The 18,693-nt window shown below is 46.1% G+C and overlaps 2 protein-coding genes across 19 annotated transcripts in view; one reads left to right on the top strand and one right to left on the bottom strand.

Annotated features, from left to right (window-relative positions):
- The window catches only part of LOC116446882, a 781,927-nt gene that overhangs the window by 462,272 nt on the left and 300,962 nt on the right, over positions 1-18,693 (top strand). The gene's annotated exons all lie outside the window — the stretch shown is intronic.
- The window catches only part of AGAP1 (ArfGAP with GTPase domain, ankyrin repeat and PH domain 1), a 315,634-nt gene that overhangs the window by 127,375 nt on the left and 169,566 nt on the right, over positions 1-18,693 (bottom strand). Inside the window, exon 10 of one of the 18 annotated variants that reach the window (XM_032115311.1) lies at positions 16,340-16,768. The exons of the other annotated variants lie outside the window; for them this stretch is intronic. Within the exon in view, the coding sequence (XP_031971202.1) occupies positions 16,577-16,768 (192 nt within the window). The 3' untranslated portion in view covers positions 16,340-16,576. Of the gene's footprint in view, positions 1-16,339; positions 16,769-18,693 lie in introns of those variants that run through there. 18 annotated transcript variants of the gene reach the window in all.

Raw genomic sequence — 18,693 nt, 5'->3', positions numbered from 1 at the left:
TCCTCAGCAAAGCTCCTGCGAGCGCGAGCGGCTCATCCCAATTACCGCCTGCCAGCGCTTGGAGACGTTGTTTTCTTCTATTAAAAAATGAAAGCTTATTTCTGCCTTTGACTCTCCTGTTTGTCTATAGGAGGTGATCTGTCTCTTCACCTTTCCCATCTTTCATACCTCACCTGCAGCACGGCGCTGGCGTTTAGGGGGACCCAATTCTAGTTAGTGCTGTGCCGTGGGGATCAAAAATTACTGTTTCCCTGCACTGGTTTGTTCTTCAGACCTTCTAATGGGGAAAAAGCACTAAGGATCACAATGGGGATTTTTTTTTTTTTCCCCCTCTGCCTTTTTTTTTTTCAAGTTTTGAAGCCAGTAAAATGTATATATTTCATAACCTTTTAACTGCCCCCCTTTGCTATACAGAAAACATGTCATTACTTACGTAATTTTCAATTCATGCCAATTGTAATCTCAATAAATAGTAAAAATCTACCACGGTTGTGGTTTTTACTACTTTAAGTTTTGCTATTATCTAAGTACGAATTATGACAGTCCAGTTTGGGATCTAAATGAAGAAAATTATTCAAAATGAGGTTTTGCCATGCTTTTAAAGCAGAACTCTGTGCTTTGGTGTTAAAAAAAACCAAACAAAAACCAACCCTCCCAGCTCAGAACTGAATACGAATGATGGACCTATTTGTGCCTAACTAACAAACCAGACTTCCCAATCCATTTTCTTCAGGCATTCCTTTGGCAAACAGAATCATTTTCACATTATGTGATAATTAAAAGTATCTTGAAGTACCTGGAGAGGAAACTGCTCTGAATACAAGGAGCTAACTTAAAGTGCAATAAAGCAAAGCAGCCCATATAAAGCACAGTTTTTATCCCCAAGGCCACCACTTTGTGGTAATTTTATAGAACGGTCTGGAGAAATGGTCTTAGAATCAGAGTTTAGATCAGTTATAAACGCACTTTAACATTAGCCACACTTAAAAAAAAATAAATGGCTCACATATGACAAGAAATGTTATTTAACAGGAAAAAAAAAAAACCCAACACCTTTCCTTCAGTCAGATTATGGCTACATTGGAGTCACATCAAATCCTGTGCTGAGGAAATGACATCCAGGGGGTCCTGCTGACCCCTGGTACCTCCAAGGCAACTCAGGGGCAGCTTGGGCATGTCCCCAGCCACTGCCAAACAGGTCCCCACGTACACACAGCACACTGGAAAAATCCCACTGAGTCCCCAAGCTACACAGTAAGAGACTAAGTCAATCTTCGACTCCAAATACCAATTTTTTTGGCCTAAATAATCCCTGCCTTAAATTATGATTAACTGGACAATGCTGTTTTCCCTAATTTGTATGAAATCTTTCATTTCTTACAGCCCTCCATCAGCAGTTGGCTGCAGCTGACTCAAAGCCTCCAGACCCAACACTGAGAATTTAACACCTCCGATTTCCACACACAGAAGAGCTTCACACCTCAAATCACTTTTTTTTTTACCACCTTCTCTCCCAAACTGCAGTTCTGTGTTTAAGGGAGGAATGGTTTCTCCAAGCAGACTCCTCCAGCCTGTGGTTTTAAGGAGCTGGAGGAAAAAAGGCTCCAAGTGGAGCACACGGACCGCAGTCCCTGGGTTCTGCTGGAGGATCCACGGGGTGAAGGGAGCGGCCGCCCGAGGTACCTCGGGCTCTCCATCAGTAATGTGTGTGCTACGTCTACTCCCAGGAGGTCATTGCAAGCCAAAAGCAATGTTAAGTGTACAAGCTTTAAATAACTTACAAAGTTAATGTAATGAATGCAAGTGTGATCTGAAATCCATCACTCAGTGGCTTGCTGTAGCCTCAAGCTGTGATAAAACACCACTCATAAATTTATATTAAAACTCTGTTCGATAGCAATTATTTACCAACAAAGATTTACTGATTGCATTCGCTGTTAGGGACTGGGGCCCTAACTGAGTCAATCAGCTTAGGCTGCTGAGCTCCAGGGCACCTGGGGAAGTTACAGACTGCCAGCAGGCTCTGCAATCCCAACATTACCGTGGGAGCAAGAGCAGCTAATGAAAAGCCGCCAGCCTCGGATTGATTGGAGCTAAGGTGGAAAAAAAACAACACACCCAGCACTGGTCAAGGCACCAGGGCATGTCATACACCCAGTTCATCTGAATACACAGCAACCAGCTGCTCTGGGTGCCTTCTGTGAGCTCCAAAGCCTGCCTGCTGAAATAACAACTCATTGGCGAAACAATGATCAATTTGTTCTGCAGAAGTATTTCAGGGTTTAAATAGCAAATTATTGGCATTTTAAAAAGTGACCTCCTGAAGTTGCTTAATGCTGCATTGAAGATACTGGCAGGTGAGAAGCCTTAAACATGGTCTTTGAAGTCAGCAGAGCCAAGAGTGGACCTTCTGGAAAAGGAAATAAGGTACCTACAAGGCAGGGGTTGGAACTAGATGAATTTAGGATCCCATCCAACCCAAACCATTCCATGATTCCACTTTGGTTTCTGTTTTCTGTCAGAAAAGGATCTGCCATGGCTTCTGTTTCTTCCCCTTCCCTGATTTTTAGCTGACCCCCATATTGTTTCTCTGATGCTGTTCTGACAGAATGAAATAGGTAATCTCACACTTCATCATTAACAGCACAAATTCCTAATTTTCCACTCAGGTCTGTAGTTCCCACAGCCATGATTAGCAGCTAGCACTGCTAGGAATTTCCTACAGCTCCTGTGCATCCTGTTCAGAAAAGAAAAGCTCTCACTCACGAAAAACATCGTCCCTCAAACAACTCCAAAGGCAGCCACTCAGTCAGGATCACAAATTAATTGTTACATACAAATTCTGGTCAAGAAAACACCCACTTCCTGTAAATCTATTAACTTGGAGAACAAACGCTGGTGAATCCTCCAGGATTCCATGACCAGCCAACTCTGCACTGGTATCACCTGGTAATAAACAAGAGGTTAATCCTTAAGAGATATTTTTTGCTTGCAGAAGATTTAATTCTAACAGGTTTCTAGTGTTCAAGTCCATTCTTCCAGCACATGGCAGACACCAGCTCAGACTGTTTCACCTCCAAACAACACCTGCGTGCCAAAGGAAGCTTTTGGTAATCGCTGAATCACTGCTCCATAGAGAGCCATGGAATCCCAGAATAGTTTGGGCTGGAATGACCTTAAAGCTCATCTCATTTCATCCCCTATCATGGGCAGGGACACCTTCCACTGGATGAGGCTGCTCTCTCTTTAAAGCCTCTAGGGAATAAACTCTTGAAGATTCCTACTGGGTTGGGAATCCTTCCATAAAAATAGAACTTGTTTTCTCAGTTTCCCAGACTTTAGTCTTTTTTTCCCCAGGAATTTAAGGGAATGCTGCCTGGTCTCCTGGTCAATGAGATATGAAGCTGGTTTAAGTTTTTACACTTGGAAACCCATAGCAAACTTCCCTCTCCCTTCTGATACCTAAAAGGGGCTTACACAAAAGAGGGAGAGGGACTTTGGACAAGGCTCTGGAGGGACAGGACAAGGGGGAGTGGATTCAAATTATAAGAGGGCAGGGTTAGATGGGATATTGGGAAGGAATTGTTCCCTGGGAGGGTGGGCAGGCCCTGGCACAGGGTGCCCAGAGCAGCTGGGGCTGCCCCTGGATCCCTGGCAGTGCCCAAGGCCAGGCTGGACATCGGGGCTGGGAGCAGCCTGGGACCGTGGAAGGTGTCCCTGCCCGTGGCAGGGGTGGAATGGGACGAGCTTTAATGTCCCTTCCAACCCAAACCATTCTGGGATTCTGTGATCTCTTACAGTAGCAGTGCACAACTGAGGACCAAGTGAACCACAAAAAAAAATAAAAAAAATAAAAGGCTACAAGAACTTGGAGTGGCTCTGTAGTGTTCTGAAAACAGGAAAGCTCAAACACTCTCCAACTTCAGTATCTAACAGCAACATTGCAAAAAAAACCCCAAAACCCCTGGATGTTCTCACTACAGTTGTGCACATGGAAAACCCCTCCCACCTCCCTTAAAAACTGGCACAGCAGCAGCAGAGTTTTGCTACAAAGATGCTCCCACCTTGAAGAAACCATTCAAATTATGTTCTGCACCTTTATGAGAAAATGAAATCAGAGCATTGAACCCAATTCTCCTCTAACATTCCCTAAACACAAGGCAGTGGCTGTGCAGCAGGTAATTACTCCATGAATGGTTACCTAATGCTGGGGCTGATCAGCCACGATTTCCATTTGAAGACAAAGAACAGAGAGGATCTAACACCTGACTTGCAGCAAAAGATAATGGCTGTGCTTAAACTTGAAGGACAATCAACCTGCAACTCGTTAATTTCCAAGCTCTCTGCACACAAGCTACTAAAGAAAATTTGAGAGATGTACTGAAAAAAAACCCAACGCTGATTAAGCAACTCTTAGGGTTCATCACAGCACCAGCAACGAGGATTGCCACCTCCAACAAAGGACAGCCACCAAATTCCTGCAAGGAACAGCAGCACTATGGACAAAGTTGATGGGGAGAACAAACTTAGTGTCTGCTGTTACTGCATCTTTATTTTTAATCCCAGAATGGTTTGGGATGGAAGGGAGCTTAAAGACCATCTCACTGCACCCCCTGCCATGGGCAGGGACACCTTTCACTAGCCCAGGTTGCTCCCAGCTCCGTCCAACCTGGCCTTGATTACTGACTGCTCCAATATTTCAGCCTCTAGATTTTGCCAACACAGGTAATACAAAAGTTCCTCCAACTCTTGTTGAGTTCTCCTTCAGCTGACAGCTCTGGGACAGGGGCACTCTTCCCTTAGCCCTACTTTATGACTGTTTCTGAAATGAGACTTTATAAAATCATCAGCACGTTGCAAACTCTACAGGTACAGCCACCACACATCCTTCCTGTGGAGTCGAATGTTCCAGTGTGTTACGAAATGCAATCAGGTATTTAAGGGACTGGCACATCTTCCACTCTAACCCCGGTTTACCTCTCTGAACAGGACACAGCACCCAGCAAATCACATTATTCTCCTGCCTTGCAGTACTTTCTGCCTCTGTTGCCTTCCAAGACTTGCTCTGCTTACTCTGGACTGCTAAAAACACAGGACAAGAAGAATCCCAGCCCTTAATAATCTCCAGTAGTTGGTTTATTAACCCCTTGGCACTGGCAGTTGTGGTTTCCCTGACACCAGTGAAATGCACTTCGATGCAAATCATTACCTTGGTCGAAGGAAAACCAGCGCTGGGCGGCGGATCCGGTGCGAGCAAACACGGCTGCGTGCCGCGCTTAATTTGGGAGAGGCTCCGAGAGCCGGAATGTTCGGGAACGGCTGAAGGGGCAGGCATGAAAAGGAAGCAACAGAATGCTGACTTCTCTCGAGAAACAAACTGAGGGCTGGGTGGGTGATGGAAAACAAGGGATCATCGTGCAGGCATTACCGCTTCTAGGCAGATGAGCCGCTTTTCCTTACAGGAGCGCTCCCTTCCCTGATCCCTGAAATTCTCTTTATCATATTTTATATAAAGTAGGGACGGGGATGGGGACGGGGGGAGCGGAAGGGGAGAAAAGCCATGAAAAGCTTAAAACCCAATTTTAACTTTCTCTCCTGACACTATAGTGTTTCCATAGAAACATCAGGAAGACCACTTAAGAGCAGCTTTTTTTTTTTTTGTAGCCATGTTTGGCACCATACCCCTCCCCTGGACAACCTATTATTTCACAAATGGATGCTTTCTGCAGCCTGCTCTGTGCAGGCTCCGATGAAGGGGGGAAAGAAAAAGAACCCTGGATCTTTAACCAGTTCCCTTGTGGTCCCCTCCCTTTTTTGTTGGTAATATTTCTGTCATTCTGCCAGGGTATATGGTACAAAGGGTTACACTTTAATTGAGCTGTCAGCATCTCCAACAATCCTATAAAACTCCGATTATGCACGGCGGGGTTAGTGACACACTTGTTATTGTGGATGCCCTATTTGCTAAACCCGGGCCCCCCCCCCACAGGTCACCTCACCCAGGCGACCTTCCTGTCATTAGCCTCGTCTATTCCTACCTCACCGCTGTGAAAATCACACAAGGAAAGGCTTCAAAGCCCTTGCCAGGACTGAATTCGACCAGGAGCTAATCACCCACAAATCCAGCTCAAATGGCAATAATTGGCTAAACTGCTCACCTCTCCAGAGCTCAGCAGTAATTTGGGATAATAAAGAAAAGAATTATTCAGCTAACTGCCCTGAAATGTATGCTTTGTGACCGACACACTTCACATTTTAATAATGATGGACACAAAATCCAATTTAATACAGCATCGGCTGAATAACAAACCCAAGAATGCTGGCAGGGGAAAAAAAAAAAAAAAAAAAAAAAAAAAAAGTGTGTGCGTGTGTGTTCCTTTTTTTTCCTTAAACTGTGTTCCGTGTGATTGTACAGAAAGGATTCACACTTCACGTCAGGAAATTCTGGGACCAGAAAGGCCTTTGCCAACCAACCTCAGAAACTCAGCTCCATAATGGGATTTTAAAATTTATTTTCAATTTTTTTAATCAAAAGGAATGTCCTCCATGAAAAATAAATTTTGCTGAACAGTTAAACCTCTGATCCTCAAAGTTTTGTAGGGGTAGGAGAATAAATATCCTTTTTAAAAAAAATTCTGCAGTAGGAGGACACCTTCTTCATTATTCTAATTAGCAATATTTCCTGATTGCTCCATTTTTCTACTTTTACACCTTGTGCTCTGGCCAAGAACCATCAGCATCAACGACCCCACTACAGAAGGGCCTGCCAGGACACACTGAACTGGTTCAACACTGCCAAGATCACAGAATCCCAGGATGGTTTGGGTTGGAAGGGACCTTAAATCTCATCTTGTGCCTGCCACACGCAGGGACACCTTCCACTGTCCCAGGGTGAGTGATCAGGGCCTATCAGGATGTTCCAGCACTCTCCCATCCCCACACCCCATTCCCTTTCCTCAACTCTCTCCCAAGACCAAGAGAAGAAAGGGAAAATAGATGAAATAGGCATCCCTGGTTATGTTCCTGAGGCGTCCAGTTCACTCAGAGGAACGGCAGTGAAGGTGATGACGGTCCTTCAGAGATGCACTTAATTGTATGTTGGGCACTGTCCTCTCATCATTATAGCAGAAAACTAATAATGAACCTAATGAGGAAAAATTCCTTCCCTACCGGATGCTGTTTCCTAGAGTTCATAAAATCATGCTTCACATTCTTTAAAAAGAGCTGCAAAAAAATGCAAATTCCATCTTCAACACGAGGGAAACACAGAAATGCAGAACATGCCAAGACACACAGGACAACTGCATAAAGAGACAGCTACGACCACATCCCTTTGCTACTTAGTATGTGAGGAGTCATGGAGTTAATCAGCTTATAAAAATGATGATTTGTCTACTAGGGGCAGCAGAGACACATCTTTTTAAAGACCCCTTTTTCAGAACATGCATGACTGTCTGCTCTTTCTCCTTAATGAATCAATCTGTACTTTACCATCTGAAAACAAAATCATTTTAGCTACAGCTGGGGATATGTAAAAATGTGCAGCTAATTCACTTGAAAACCTTCTGGTCTCGGCCAAGCACCATGACTTGAGTCCCACTGGGAGAAGACTTTTTACAGGGTGTAAAATTTTGCTCAAAAACCACCCCCCACACCACGTCAGCTTGTTGGGGTGTCTGTGCAGGGCCAGGATTTGGACTGAATGATCCTCATGGGTCCCCTTCAGCTCAGAATATCCTGTGATTTGATGACTTGAAGGTTCTTTTACACCGAGGCATCTCCACATCTCCACCACCTCCCTGAAACCCAGGGAAAAATCTATCCAAGGCCATTTCCCGGGATTTAAGGGTATGACTTAAACACAGCTTTCAAGTACAGGTTTTTCACCTCATGTTCTTAAATTGTCACAGCAAAAAGGCAGAGTTACTGCTGTCAGAACCAGAACTCACCCGTTCTTGCTACAGTAGTTGTTACAGGAATCACAGTTAACAAAACACGAGACACTGCCAGTGCCAGTCATCTGAAAGAACTTTCCTGAGAAATTATAAATCAATGCTTTTGACAAGGTTATCAGTAGGGTTCCTGAAGTAATAACCTGAGAACCCCCAAAATTTCTTCATTGTGCCTTAAACCAGCACTTCTGAGAAAAAAAGGCTGTTTTTGTCCAGGCCTGCTTTGCTTTATGTACAGCACTCACTCCTCCTCTCCCCCACTTCCCAAGCTTAGCATTAATCAGGGCAAGTTCCAAATAAAGGATTCTGCATATTGTGTCAGCAAGTTAAAAATTGTAATACTGTTTTAATGTTAAAATCACTCCAGATACAATACTTCCTGTGTAGAGTATTTCATGGCTCATTTGCTTCGACAGATATTAAGCGTCAGTCAACAATTAACTACTGACACCTTTATTTATTTATTTTTTTAAAACTACGAAGCTTTAGCAGAAGGGCTAAAAAGCACAGCTTGGATTTATTAGCTGGATGCTAATTTGACATCACCAGTTGATTTCATTTCTGTCAAGTATCCATTCTTGTGAACGAGAGGGTCACTCAACCCACATTTCAGCCGAACCGAAATCCAGATTTGAGCCACGCAGCACATCTTTCACAGCCCAAAAATTGATGCCAAAGTGCACCAGCTTAAAAGACCATTTGAACTGTTAATTGTTTGTCACTTACCATACGAGACCATTCCCAAACACAGCCATCAGAGCGAATGTTTAAATGGAGTTTGGGATTCGGCACGCCTGGTTTTCTGCAAGGAACTCTCCCTGGCACTGCCCTCAGCCTGGCTTTATTTGTAGTTTCGTGGTGCTACTCCTGGGACACAAGCCCAAGCATCCCAATTCCTGCATCAAAAGGCATTTCTATGGTCACAACAGCAAAATTAAGGTGTCATCAGAAAACTCGGTGCTACCTCTCTCTGTCCAATCCCCGTCAGAGAGATGCAGAATCCCAGAATGCTTTGGGTCGGAAGGGACCTTAGACACCATCTAGGTCCAACTTCCCAGGATGGACAGGGACACCCAGCCCGTCCAGGAGATGTAAACCCGAGCCATATTTTGCACTTCATGAGGCATTTCCATCAATCAGAAGCCTCGAGAACCAGGAGGCAGATGACACATTTTTGGATCGCTGGCTCGTACCCAAATGGTGCCAGCAAAGGGACGTGATGTGACACCAGCCAGGGAGGTCTGGCCCCCAAGCCCACGGCAGCACAATTAACAAGATGTTGTAACGAAGGTAGCAGTGACTAAATCCTCTTGGAAATACCTGCTCCTAGAAATAGCTGGGATATAATGCAGTGGGCAAAGTGTGATGAACCACCAAGAGTGAAAGAGCACGTTCCACTCTGAGCATTCCTGGTAGCACATCTGAGGGATGTTTCTGGAAGAAATTTTTCCCTGATTTCCTCACATTTTTCTATGTAAAGCCTTAAAGTTGGGATCAAACTCTTCCTGTGTGATCTGTAAGGCAGAATACAGATTGCCCTGGTCATTAAATGCACTGGTCACTCAGCTTTTTAATGTTTCAGAATACTCAGCAGTGACAGCAGATATGGCAAAGGCTGTTGTCCTGTGCTGTTTATGAAGACTTATTTCTCTAATTATTAAGACTGTTTAATAAGGAGTTACAGAATCATGGAATGGTTTGGGCTGGAAGGGAGCTTAAAGCTCGTCCCATTCCACCCCTTGCCACGGGCAGGGACACCTCCCACTATCCCAGGCTGCTCCAAGCCCCAATGTCCAGCCTGGCCTGGGACACTGCCAGGGATCCAGGGGCAGCCACAGCTGCTCTGGGCACCCTGTGCCAGGGCCTACCCACCCTCCCAGGGAACAATTCCTGCCCAATATCCCATCCATCCCTGCCCTCCTTCAGCTTAAGGAGTCAATCCATAAGTTGTTAAAGCAGAAACTCAAAAAGATATTTCCACAAACAAAGGTCTTCGTTCCTTCCCAAAATCATGTAAAATGCACGCTTTATTCTCCTTTTAAGAGTGGTCTTGCACACATGTTGATCCCTCAGTTTTAACCTCATTAATATTTTAGAGGGAGAGACAACAAGAACAGAAACTGCTCTCCTCCAGAGGCTACAATTGTTTTACGAGAGAGTATCCCAGAACCAAGTGGCTTGCAGGCAACACAGAAGAACACCATGTTCAGAAAAGGTAATTTATAAAGCTCATTTATGGATTTCTCTCTGCAGTTCCTTGGCTGTAGACTAGGCACGCCGTAAAATGTTGGAGACAATCTCCCTCAAAAAAATCCCCAATATAATCCATTATTTATTAAGTGATCAGCCACGGACAAGATGAAAGGCTAATTTTTGACCACCTTTCCCAACTTTCTACAGATAAAGAACATGTTTGTAAAGACAAAAAATAAATTAATAAGTAAAAAAAAAAAAAAATCAAAAAAAAAATATATATATTAGATAAAAATGCAAGGTACCCAGAGTGCGGCTAATGGGATTTGACACTGGCTTTAATTTTAATGAAGAAAGTTGCCAGTAGCAACAAAACTGTCAGCAGCAGCCAAGCACCATTAATAAAGACCCAGACAACATTAGTGGCACGGCAACGGTACAAAAGGTTCCCCCCGGTTCATGCTGTGCTAAATTGGCTGCCCAATTTTTCTTAAGTGTCCATACTATTTAGAAGACAATTTATTAATTTTTGTCATCCATTGTCACTTGACAGGCCATCATTTTGCATCCCGAATTTGAGATGAAAACTAATTGAAAAGACTGGCAGTATTTATGAGGGGTATTATTTGTCAATTATGGCTGCTGATGATCCCGGGTCCTACCAACTTTAACACCCCGCGCTCGGGTGTTGTCAGTTGGACCCTTTTTTTTTTGTCATTTCCACGTTAGCTCTAGAAAAGTGACAAAAAGCAATGATAAAATCAATTTAGCAAACTCGTTAAGGAAGAGGGGCCCCATCAATCCCTGCTCTGAAATCACCGGACTGGGGAGAAAAAGCACTGGTGCAGCTTAGGGAATCGCAGCTTTCCAGGACACCTTCCAGGGAAAAAGCCCAATCTCTTTGTTTCCTACAAGCAGAACAGATTTCCAAATACGTCATGATTGAAATTAACCCTGCAAATTTATCCAGGCTGTCTGAAAGGGAAGGTTTTACTCTCTTATCACTGCCCTTAAACTGCTTCTCAGCAAGCCTGAACGCCTCAAAAGCCCTCAAGTTCCTAAATGCAAGGGAGTCTTTAGTCTCCCACAAGGACCACGCAAGTCCAGCTCTTTCATTCTGACTTTATTTGCATTGATAACTCTTGCCCAGCCTTTCAGAAATCTTATCCTACTTTCCATCTTCACAGACTTCAAACAGTGATACAAAACATCCCAGGAAAATCCCGGTATTAAAACAGCAGGAAAATGAGGTTACACCACCCATCTCGAGCCTTGTTTTCTGCTTCCACCAGCCACGGTGGAGCCCATGGTGAGGCAGCTGCACCCTGCGGCCCATGGGGGTCCATGGCAGGGCTGAGATCCATCTGAATCCCACAGAAGATCCCACACCAGAGCCGGGAGATGCCCAAAGGAAGCTCTGGCCCCATGGGAAGCTTGTGCTGGAGCAGGGTCCTGGCAGGACGTGTGGCCCTATGGAGAGAGGAGCCCACACTGGAGCAGTTCCTGCAGGACTGACCCCATGGATAAAAAAAGGACCCACACTGGGGCAGTTCCTGCAGGACTGACCCCATGGATAAAGGGACCCACACTGGGGCAGTTCCTGCAGGACTGACCCCATGGATAAAGGGATCCACACTGGGGCAGTTCCTGCAGGACTGACCCCATGGATAAAGGGGACCCACACTGGAGCAGTTCCTGCAGGACTGACCCCATGGATAAAGGGACCCACACTGGAGCAGTTCCTGCAGGACTGACCCCATGGAGAGAGGAGCCCACACAGGAGCAGTTCCTGCAGGACTGACCCCATGGAAAGCGGACCCACACTGGAGCAGTTACTGCAGGACTGACCCCATGGATAAGGGGGACCCACACTGGAGCAGTTCCTGCAGGACTGACCCCATGGATAAAGGGACCCACACTGGAGCAGTTCCTGCAGGACTGACCCCATGGAGAGAGGAGCCCACACAGGAGCAGTTCCTGCAGGACTGACCCCACGGATAAAGGGACCCACACTGGAGCAGTTCCTGCAGGACTGACCCCATGGATAAAGGGACCCACACTGGAGCAGTTCCTGCAGGACTGACCCCATGGATAAAGGGACCCACACTGGAGCAGTTCCTGCAGGACTGACCCCATGGAGAAAGGGACCCACACTGGAGCAGTTCCTGCAGGACTGACCCCATGGATAGAGGGACCCACACTGGAGCAGTTCCTGCAGGACTGACCCCATGGATAAAGGGGACCCACACTGGAGCAGTTCCTGCAGGACTGACCCCATGGAGAGAGGAGCCCACACTGGAGCAGTTCCTGCAGGACTGACCCCATGGATAAAGGGACCCACACTGGAGCAGTTCCTGCAGGACTGACCCCATGGATAAAGGGACCCACACTGGAGCAGTTCCTGCAGGACTGACCCCATGGATAAAGGGACCCACACTGGAGCAGTTACTGCAGGACTGACCCCATGGATAAAGAGACCCACACTGGAGCAGTTCCTGCAGGACTGACCCCATGGATAAAGGGACCCACACTGGAGCAGTTCCTGCAGGACTGACCCCATGGATAAAGGGACCCACACTGGAGCAGTTCCTGCAGGACTGACCCCATGGATAAAGGGACCCACACTGGAGCAGTTACTGCAGGACTGACCCCATGGATAAAGGGACCCACACTGGAGCAGTTCCTGCAGGACTGACCCCATGGATAAAGGGGACCCACACTGGGGCAGTTCCTGCAGGACTGACCCCATGGAGAGAGGGACCCACACTGGAGCAGTTCCTGCAGGACTGACCCCATGGAGAGAGGGACCCACACTGGAGCAGTTCCTGCAGGACTGACCCCATGGATAAAGGGGACCCACACTGGAGCAGTTCCTGCAGGACTGACCCCATGGAGAGAGGGACCCACACTGGAGCAGTTCCTGCAGGACTGACCCCATGGAGAGAGGGACCCACACTGGAGCAGTTCCTGCAGGACTGACCCCATGGATAAAGGGACCCACACTGGGGCAGTTCCTGCAGGACTGACCCCATGGATAAAGGGACCCACACTGGGGCAGTTCCTGCAGGACTGACCCCATGGATAAAGGGGACCCACACTGGAGCAGTTCCTGCAGGACTGACCCCACGGATAAAGGGACCCACACTGGAGCAGTTCCTGCAGGACTGACCCCATGGATAAAGGGACCCACACTGGGGCAGTTCCTGCAGGACTGACCCCATGGAGAGAGGAGCCCACACAGGAGCAGTTCCTGCAGGACTGACCCCATGGAGAGAGGGACCCACACTGGAGCAGTTCCTGCAGGACTGACCCCATGGAGAGAGGGACCCACACTGGAGCAGTTCCTGCAGGACTGACCCCATGGATAAAGGGACCCACACTGGAGCAGTTCCTGCAGGACTGACCCCACGGATAAAGGGACCCACACAGGAGCAGTTCCTGCAGGACTGACCCCATGGATAAAGGGACCCACACTGGGGCAGTTCCTGCAGGACTGACCCCATGGATAAAGGGACCCACACTGGAGCAGTTCCTGCAGGACTGACCCCACGGATAAAGGGACCCACACTGGAGCAGTTCCTGCAGGACTGACCCCATGGAGAAAGGGACCCACACTGGAGCAGTTCCTGCAGGACTGACCCCATGGATAAAGGGACCCACACTGGAGCAGTTCCTGCAGGACTGACCCCATGGATAAAGGGACCCACACTGGAGCAGTTCCTGCAGGACTGACCCCATGGATAAAGGGACCCACACTGGAGCAGTTCCTGCAGGACTGACCCCATGGATAAAGGGACCCACACTGGAGCAGTTCCTGCAGGACTGACCCCATGGATAAAGGGGACCCACACTGGAGCAGTTCCTGCAGGACTGACCCCATGGATAAAGGGACCCACACTGGAGCAGTTCCTGCAGGACTGACCCCATGGATAAAGGGACTGGAGCAGGGAAGAGAGTGAGGAATCCTCCCCTGAGAAGGAAGGAGCAGCAGAGGCGTGATGAACTGACCACAGCCCCATTCCCCACCTCCCTCCTTACTACAGGGAGGAGAGAGAAAATCATGAGTGAAGTTGAGCCTGGGAAGAAGGGAGGGGTGGAGTGAACATGGGGGGTTTTTCAGATTTGATTTTATTTTTCATTACCCTACTCTGATTTGTTTGGTAAAAGATTACATTAATTTTTCCCCAAGTTGAGCCTGTTTTGCCCAGATGGTGAAGGATCTCTCCCTAACCTTATCCTGATCTATGAGCCTATTTCCTAAGTTTTCAAAGGCTACAAAATACTATTTATCTCTCTCCTCCTTAATTCCTTATTTAGCATCAGTAAATCTTAGTATCGATTTAAATATGGATATTCTTTAACTTCTCCTATAACGTACTCCACTTGCTTCTGAAGATCTGAACACTTGAAGATCACAGCTAAATCCTCATTTCAACATTCCTTTAGGTACAAAGAACATCATTTCCTTTACCAAGAACAACTAAAAAGCCTGAAACTGAGTTCATCTACTATACAGTTTTCTCTAATACCTACAGCAAAATGGGTATTAAGAAAAAAAAAGTGCATTTTCAAAAGAAAAGCTTGAAATTACAACTACATTGACATATATTTGTTTCTATATAAATGATTGGTTTTTATACCTCTGTTTGCAAAATACTATTGATTAAAAAAAAAAAATCCAGTGACAACAACGAGAAGAATTTTCTTCTATCATAAAACCAAACATGTAAACACTAGACCAACCCAGCTGAATCCATTCTATTAATCCACACACGTTTTCCAGAAGACACTGCCAGCTTTGCTTCAAAAAAAACTGTTCAGGGATAGAATTGCCCAATCTCTTGCATTTCAGAGGCAAATTCAGAGCAAAAGCTTTTTCCCTCCACTGTTCCCTAGAATTAAAAATAATGTGCATTTAGTTACCCTTCTGCATGAGGTAACACCATCCAAGGTTGATGCTCATTTGCCATATAAATCCTCAACCTGGAAAACATTTTGGCGCGGTTCTTACATCAGGGATGATAATTATGTTCTTTCCTTCCACTGTGTTCATGCTTGGTTTCTCTCACTTACAAAGCACACAACTAAGTGTCTCTTTTGGGCATGAGAAGGCTCTTTGCTCCCTCTGATTCGCCTCCAGTGGCAAGATGCAAAGCCTAAACTCCGAGGAGCTCCATGTTCCCTTGGAGCCACCTGCAAAGGTGGAGATTTCACAGCCCCTTTAGATATTTGCTCCAATATTTGAACCTGGTGGGAAATAAAATATGTTTCTGCATCTCTAATTGGAATTTCTCTTGCCTCAAACGTGTCACAGAGTCACTTCCTCCACCCTACCTTTCAATGAGCAGTGAGGCACACGAGAATTTGGACGAGGTGCACATCCTGCACAAGTGAGGGGCTTCACACACCACAAGCACAAGCATCAAAGCACAGCAGCTGCTGGGCTCTATGACCCACTAGGACAACCAAAAGCTGCTATTCCAAAATGGAACAGGCTCCTTCTGCCATCAGCAATGTCTCTTCTGCAGTTACACTGTGCCATCGGAAACGGAGTTTAACTCCTATGTTACTAATTTAACTTTCAGGAAGATCCTAGAAAGAGGTAGGTGTGCCCATGGAAGCATGAATCCTAAAAGAATTTAAGCCGAACTAAAAATACATATTGCTGCTGAAATGCCAAAGAAAGAGGAAAACTTTACCAGTTTGTTAAAGACACCACAGAGGAATAATGCTTTATGTACTTTCAAAAAGAAACAAGCCTTTCTTGTACCCAGAGACTTGAGTTACATTTCCTCATGCTGACACTCACATTAAGGAGAAGCGGTGCTTGTCCGAAGCCTGGAGATGATACTGCGAGACACGGGAGTCTTCATCTCCAATTCAAAACCTCCAGATGAAGGGAAAACACACAGGCTTGCTCCTGAACCTTGTTCTCCTCCAGCAGGTACACCTGTCTACAAACCCAGCTCAGTGCCATGAGCCTACTGTAAACACAGCAAGAAAGCTCCTCTCCCCTGATGCATCCGTAAAAGGATGCGCCTTTGGTGGAGGATAAATTTGACATCCGAGTCCCCTTCATCCTCCTCGACACCTTTTACAATCCTGATGCTTTCAAGATACGTGGCTAAAGTTTCTCCCCTCCTGCAAGCAAACCAGTTCAACCCACAACATAAGGGAGATAAGGCCACCAAAAGCAAACAGAGCAAAATCTAATTTATTTTCCCGGTATTGTCGAGGTGAATTGCACCGCAGAAGAAATTAAGGGTCCTTTGTCAGCATCCCAACTTTCTGGAGAAATGCCCCGTTTCTTTTAGTAAATCCACCTTTTTAACCTCTTTGTTGCAAAGTGTCAGTGGCGGATCAGCGCCGGGCAGAGTGACGAACGCACAGAAGCCGGTCGGGAGCTATCGGGACTCCGATCTGGAGCTCACCTACACGTTAACTCCTCCAGCTAATTCATCATCCCGGCACGACAGCCGGCCTGATTGGGATCCTGGCAGGACAATACGGGGCCCGGCTGACCACCAAACCCCAGCCCAAGGGAGGAGGGGCTGACGGGCACGGGATGGAGAAGGCCTGAGATAAGTGCTGGCTGTCAGCGCAAGGACAAAGAAGGGCAGGCCCTGGGGAGAGAAAGGAGATAAAAAAAAATCTCGACAACTGCTTTATCTGATGAGGGTTATGGCTAATTAATTATAAACTCAATTACCTAACCCTTACTTCAGCAGTCTCTATTCATTAAGAGATAAAACCTGACTGACTGCTAACTTTCCCTCGCACACCCGCACGCACAGCACGCCGGCTTCGGGTTTGCACACTTTGCCACACAATTCTCAAAGAAGATCTCCAAAAGCCCTCATATCCCTGTCAACTTTGCGCTGGCAGGATGGAAGATTCCTCCTTTCTTTCCCCCCTGCCACCCAGCGCACCCTGTGTGGCGCCATGGGAGGGCCAGGCCTCCATGCTGTGCATTGGCATTTAAAAGCAAAGCCCCGGCATTAAACAATGGGCATTAGGGACATCAAAGCCCCCTTTCACAGCCAACTCGCTGCCTCCCCGGGCTTCTGATCTGCTTCACATTTCCAGCTGAGCCTTTAATTTTGGGTGCGAAAAGTTTGGTGGTGCAGCTCAGCGGTGTCGGCTGAACGTTATTCTCCCGAAGTTTGAAGGTAGCCACGGACATGAAAACAATGAACTCTAAAAGCCCTCGGCCAAGCTAAGGCTTGCTAATAACATACGCTGAATTTTGCATGGAACGTAATAAAAATGTCTGTTTTATCACTGTTCAGATTCCAGCCGCGTTCCTGCAGTGCTTGGCCTCTCCTCCAGCTCCAGTTCTTGCTCCCATGCCTTGTGCTTGACACAGGCTCAAACATCCCTGCGGAATCAATCCTGCCCATTAAAAGAAGGCTCCTCTTAATCGCTCTCCAAAGCTGCAGACCTGTCTCGCTCCCACCTTTTGAATCCACAGATATTCTCAAATCCACATTTCGCTTTGGCTGCCCTTTGCTCTGGCTCTTCCCTTTCTACAGGATAATGTTCTTTACTTATATATTTTATAGAGAGGTCTCATCTATATGTGTGTGTCCATATCCATAATTATCCATATTGATGTGAAACAACAAGGTGACCACACTCACGTGATGTTTCCCATCAGAACTTCTAAAAGAATAATTTCTTCCACTCCATAGAATGAGGGATCCCAGCTCTGGGTCCGTTTCTCACACTAAGTTCCTATTTCAAATCCCTGTAAAGTGTATTAACAACACAAGATTTTGGTTCATTCATGGTGCATGGTCTTTTAGGTCACTTTTCCATAATCTACATGCACCAAATGAAGTAAGAACAATGCAGCCAAATAATCAGGCTGGGCAACACACATTATTGAAGCTCTTCACTGCAGAGACATGATTATTATAATATATAATATTTTGGCCTTTATTATTATTATTGTTGTTGTTGTTGTTATTGTTATTATTATTATTCAGTCTTATTATTTGGTGTTGGTGAGCACCTTATTAAAGAGGATTTATTTTACTAATACTTATGGTTTGGGACTTGAATGATGTGGTCCAGTGGTTTTCACTTCGCTCCTGTGATGCTTACATGTGGCAGTGCTTTTCTGAAACACGTTCCTGCATTTGGTTCCCTTCCTCGTTTGTCCTGCTGACACCCAGGGCCTTCCCTACATCCCACCTTGCTCAGCTCCATCTTCCAAGACTTCCCAAAGAAGCCAAAAATCTGTTGTTATACAAACTTCAGAGACTTTTTCACTCCATAATTTAACAACTTCAATTCAAACTGTTGTCTCATGATTTTAAAGCGCAGCACACAGGCAAGTTCAGCTACAACTAAAGGCTGTCTGCTTTGATGGAGCCTTTCAAAATATGAAAATAAAATTCTTGAACACCACAACCCCATACAGCAGCCAACTCAACTCTGTTTATCTTCTGAGTAACATGACGAATAATAACATCACCCACCCCGAGCTTCTGTGCTGTTCTGAATATCAACTCCATACCTTCCCTCACCACAACCAATTCCATAT

This window comes from Corvus moneduloides, chromosome 7 (assembly GCF_009650955.1).
Source record: "Corvus moneduloides isolate bCorMon1 chromosome 7, bCorMon1.pri, whole genome shotgun sequence".
Taxonomy (NCBI): domain Eukaryota; kingdom Metazoa; phylum Chordata; class Aves; order Passeriformes; family Corvidae; genus Corvus; species Corvus moneduloides.
This window is presented reverse-complemented; position numbering and strand designations above follow the sequence as displayed.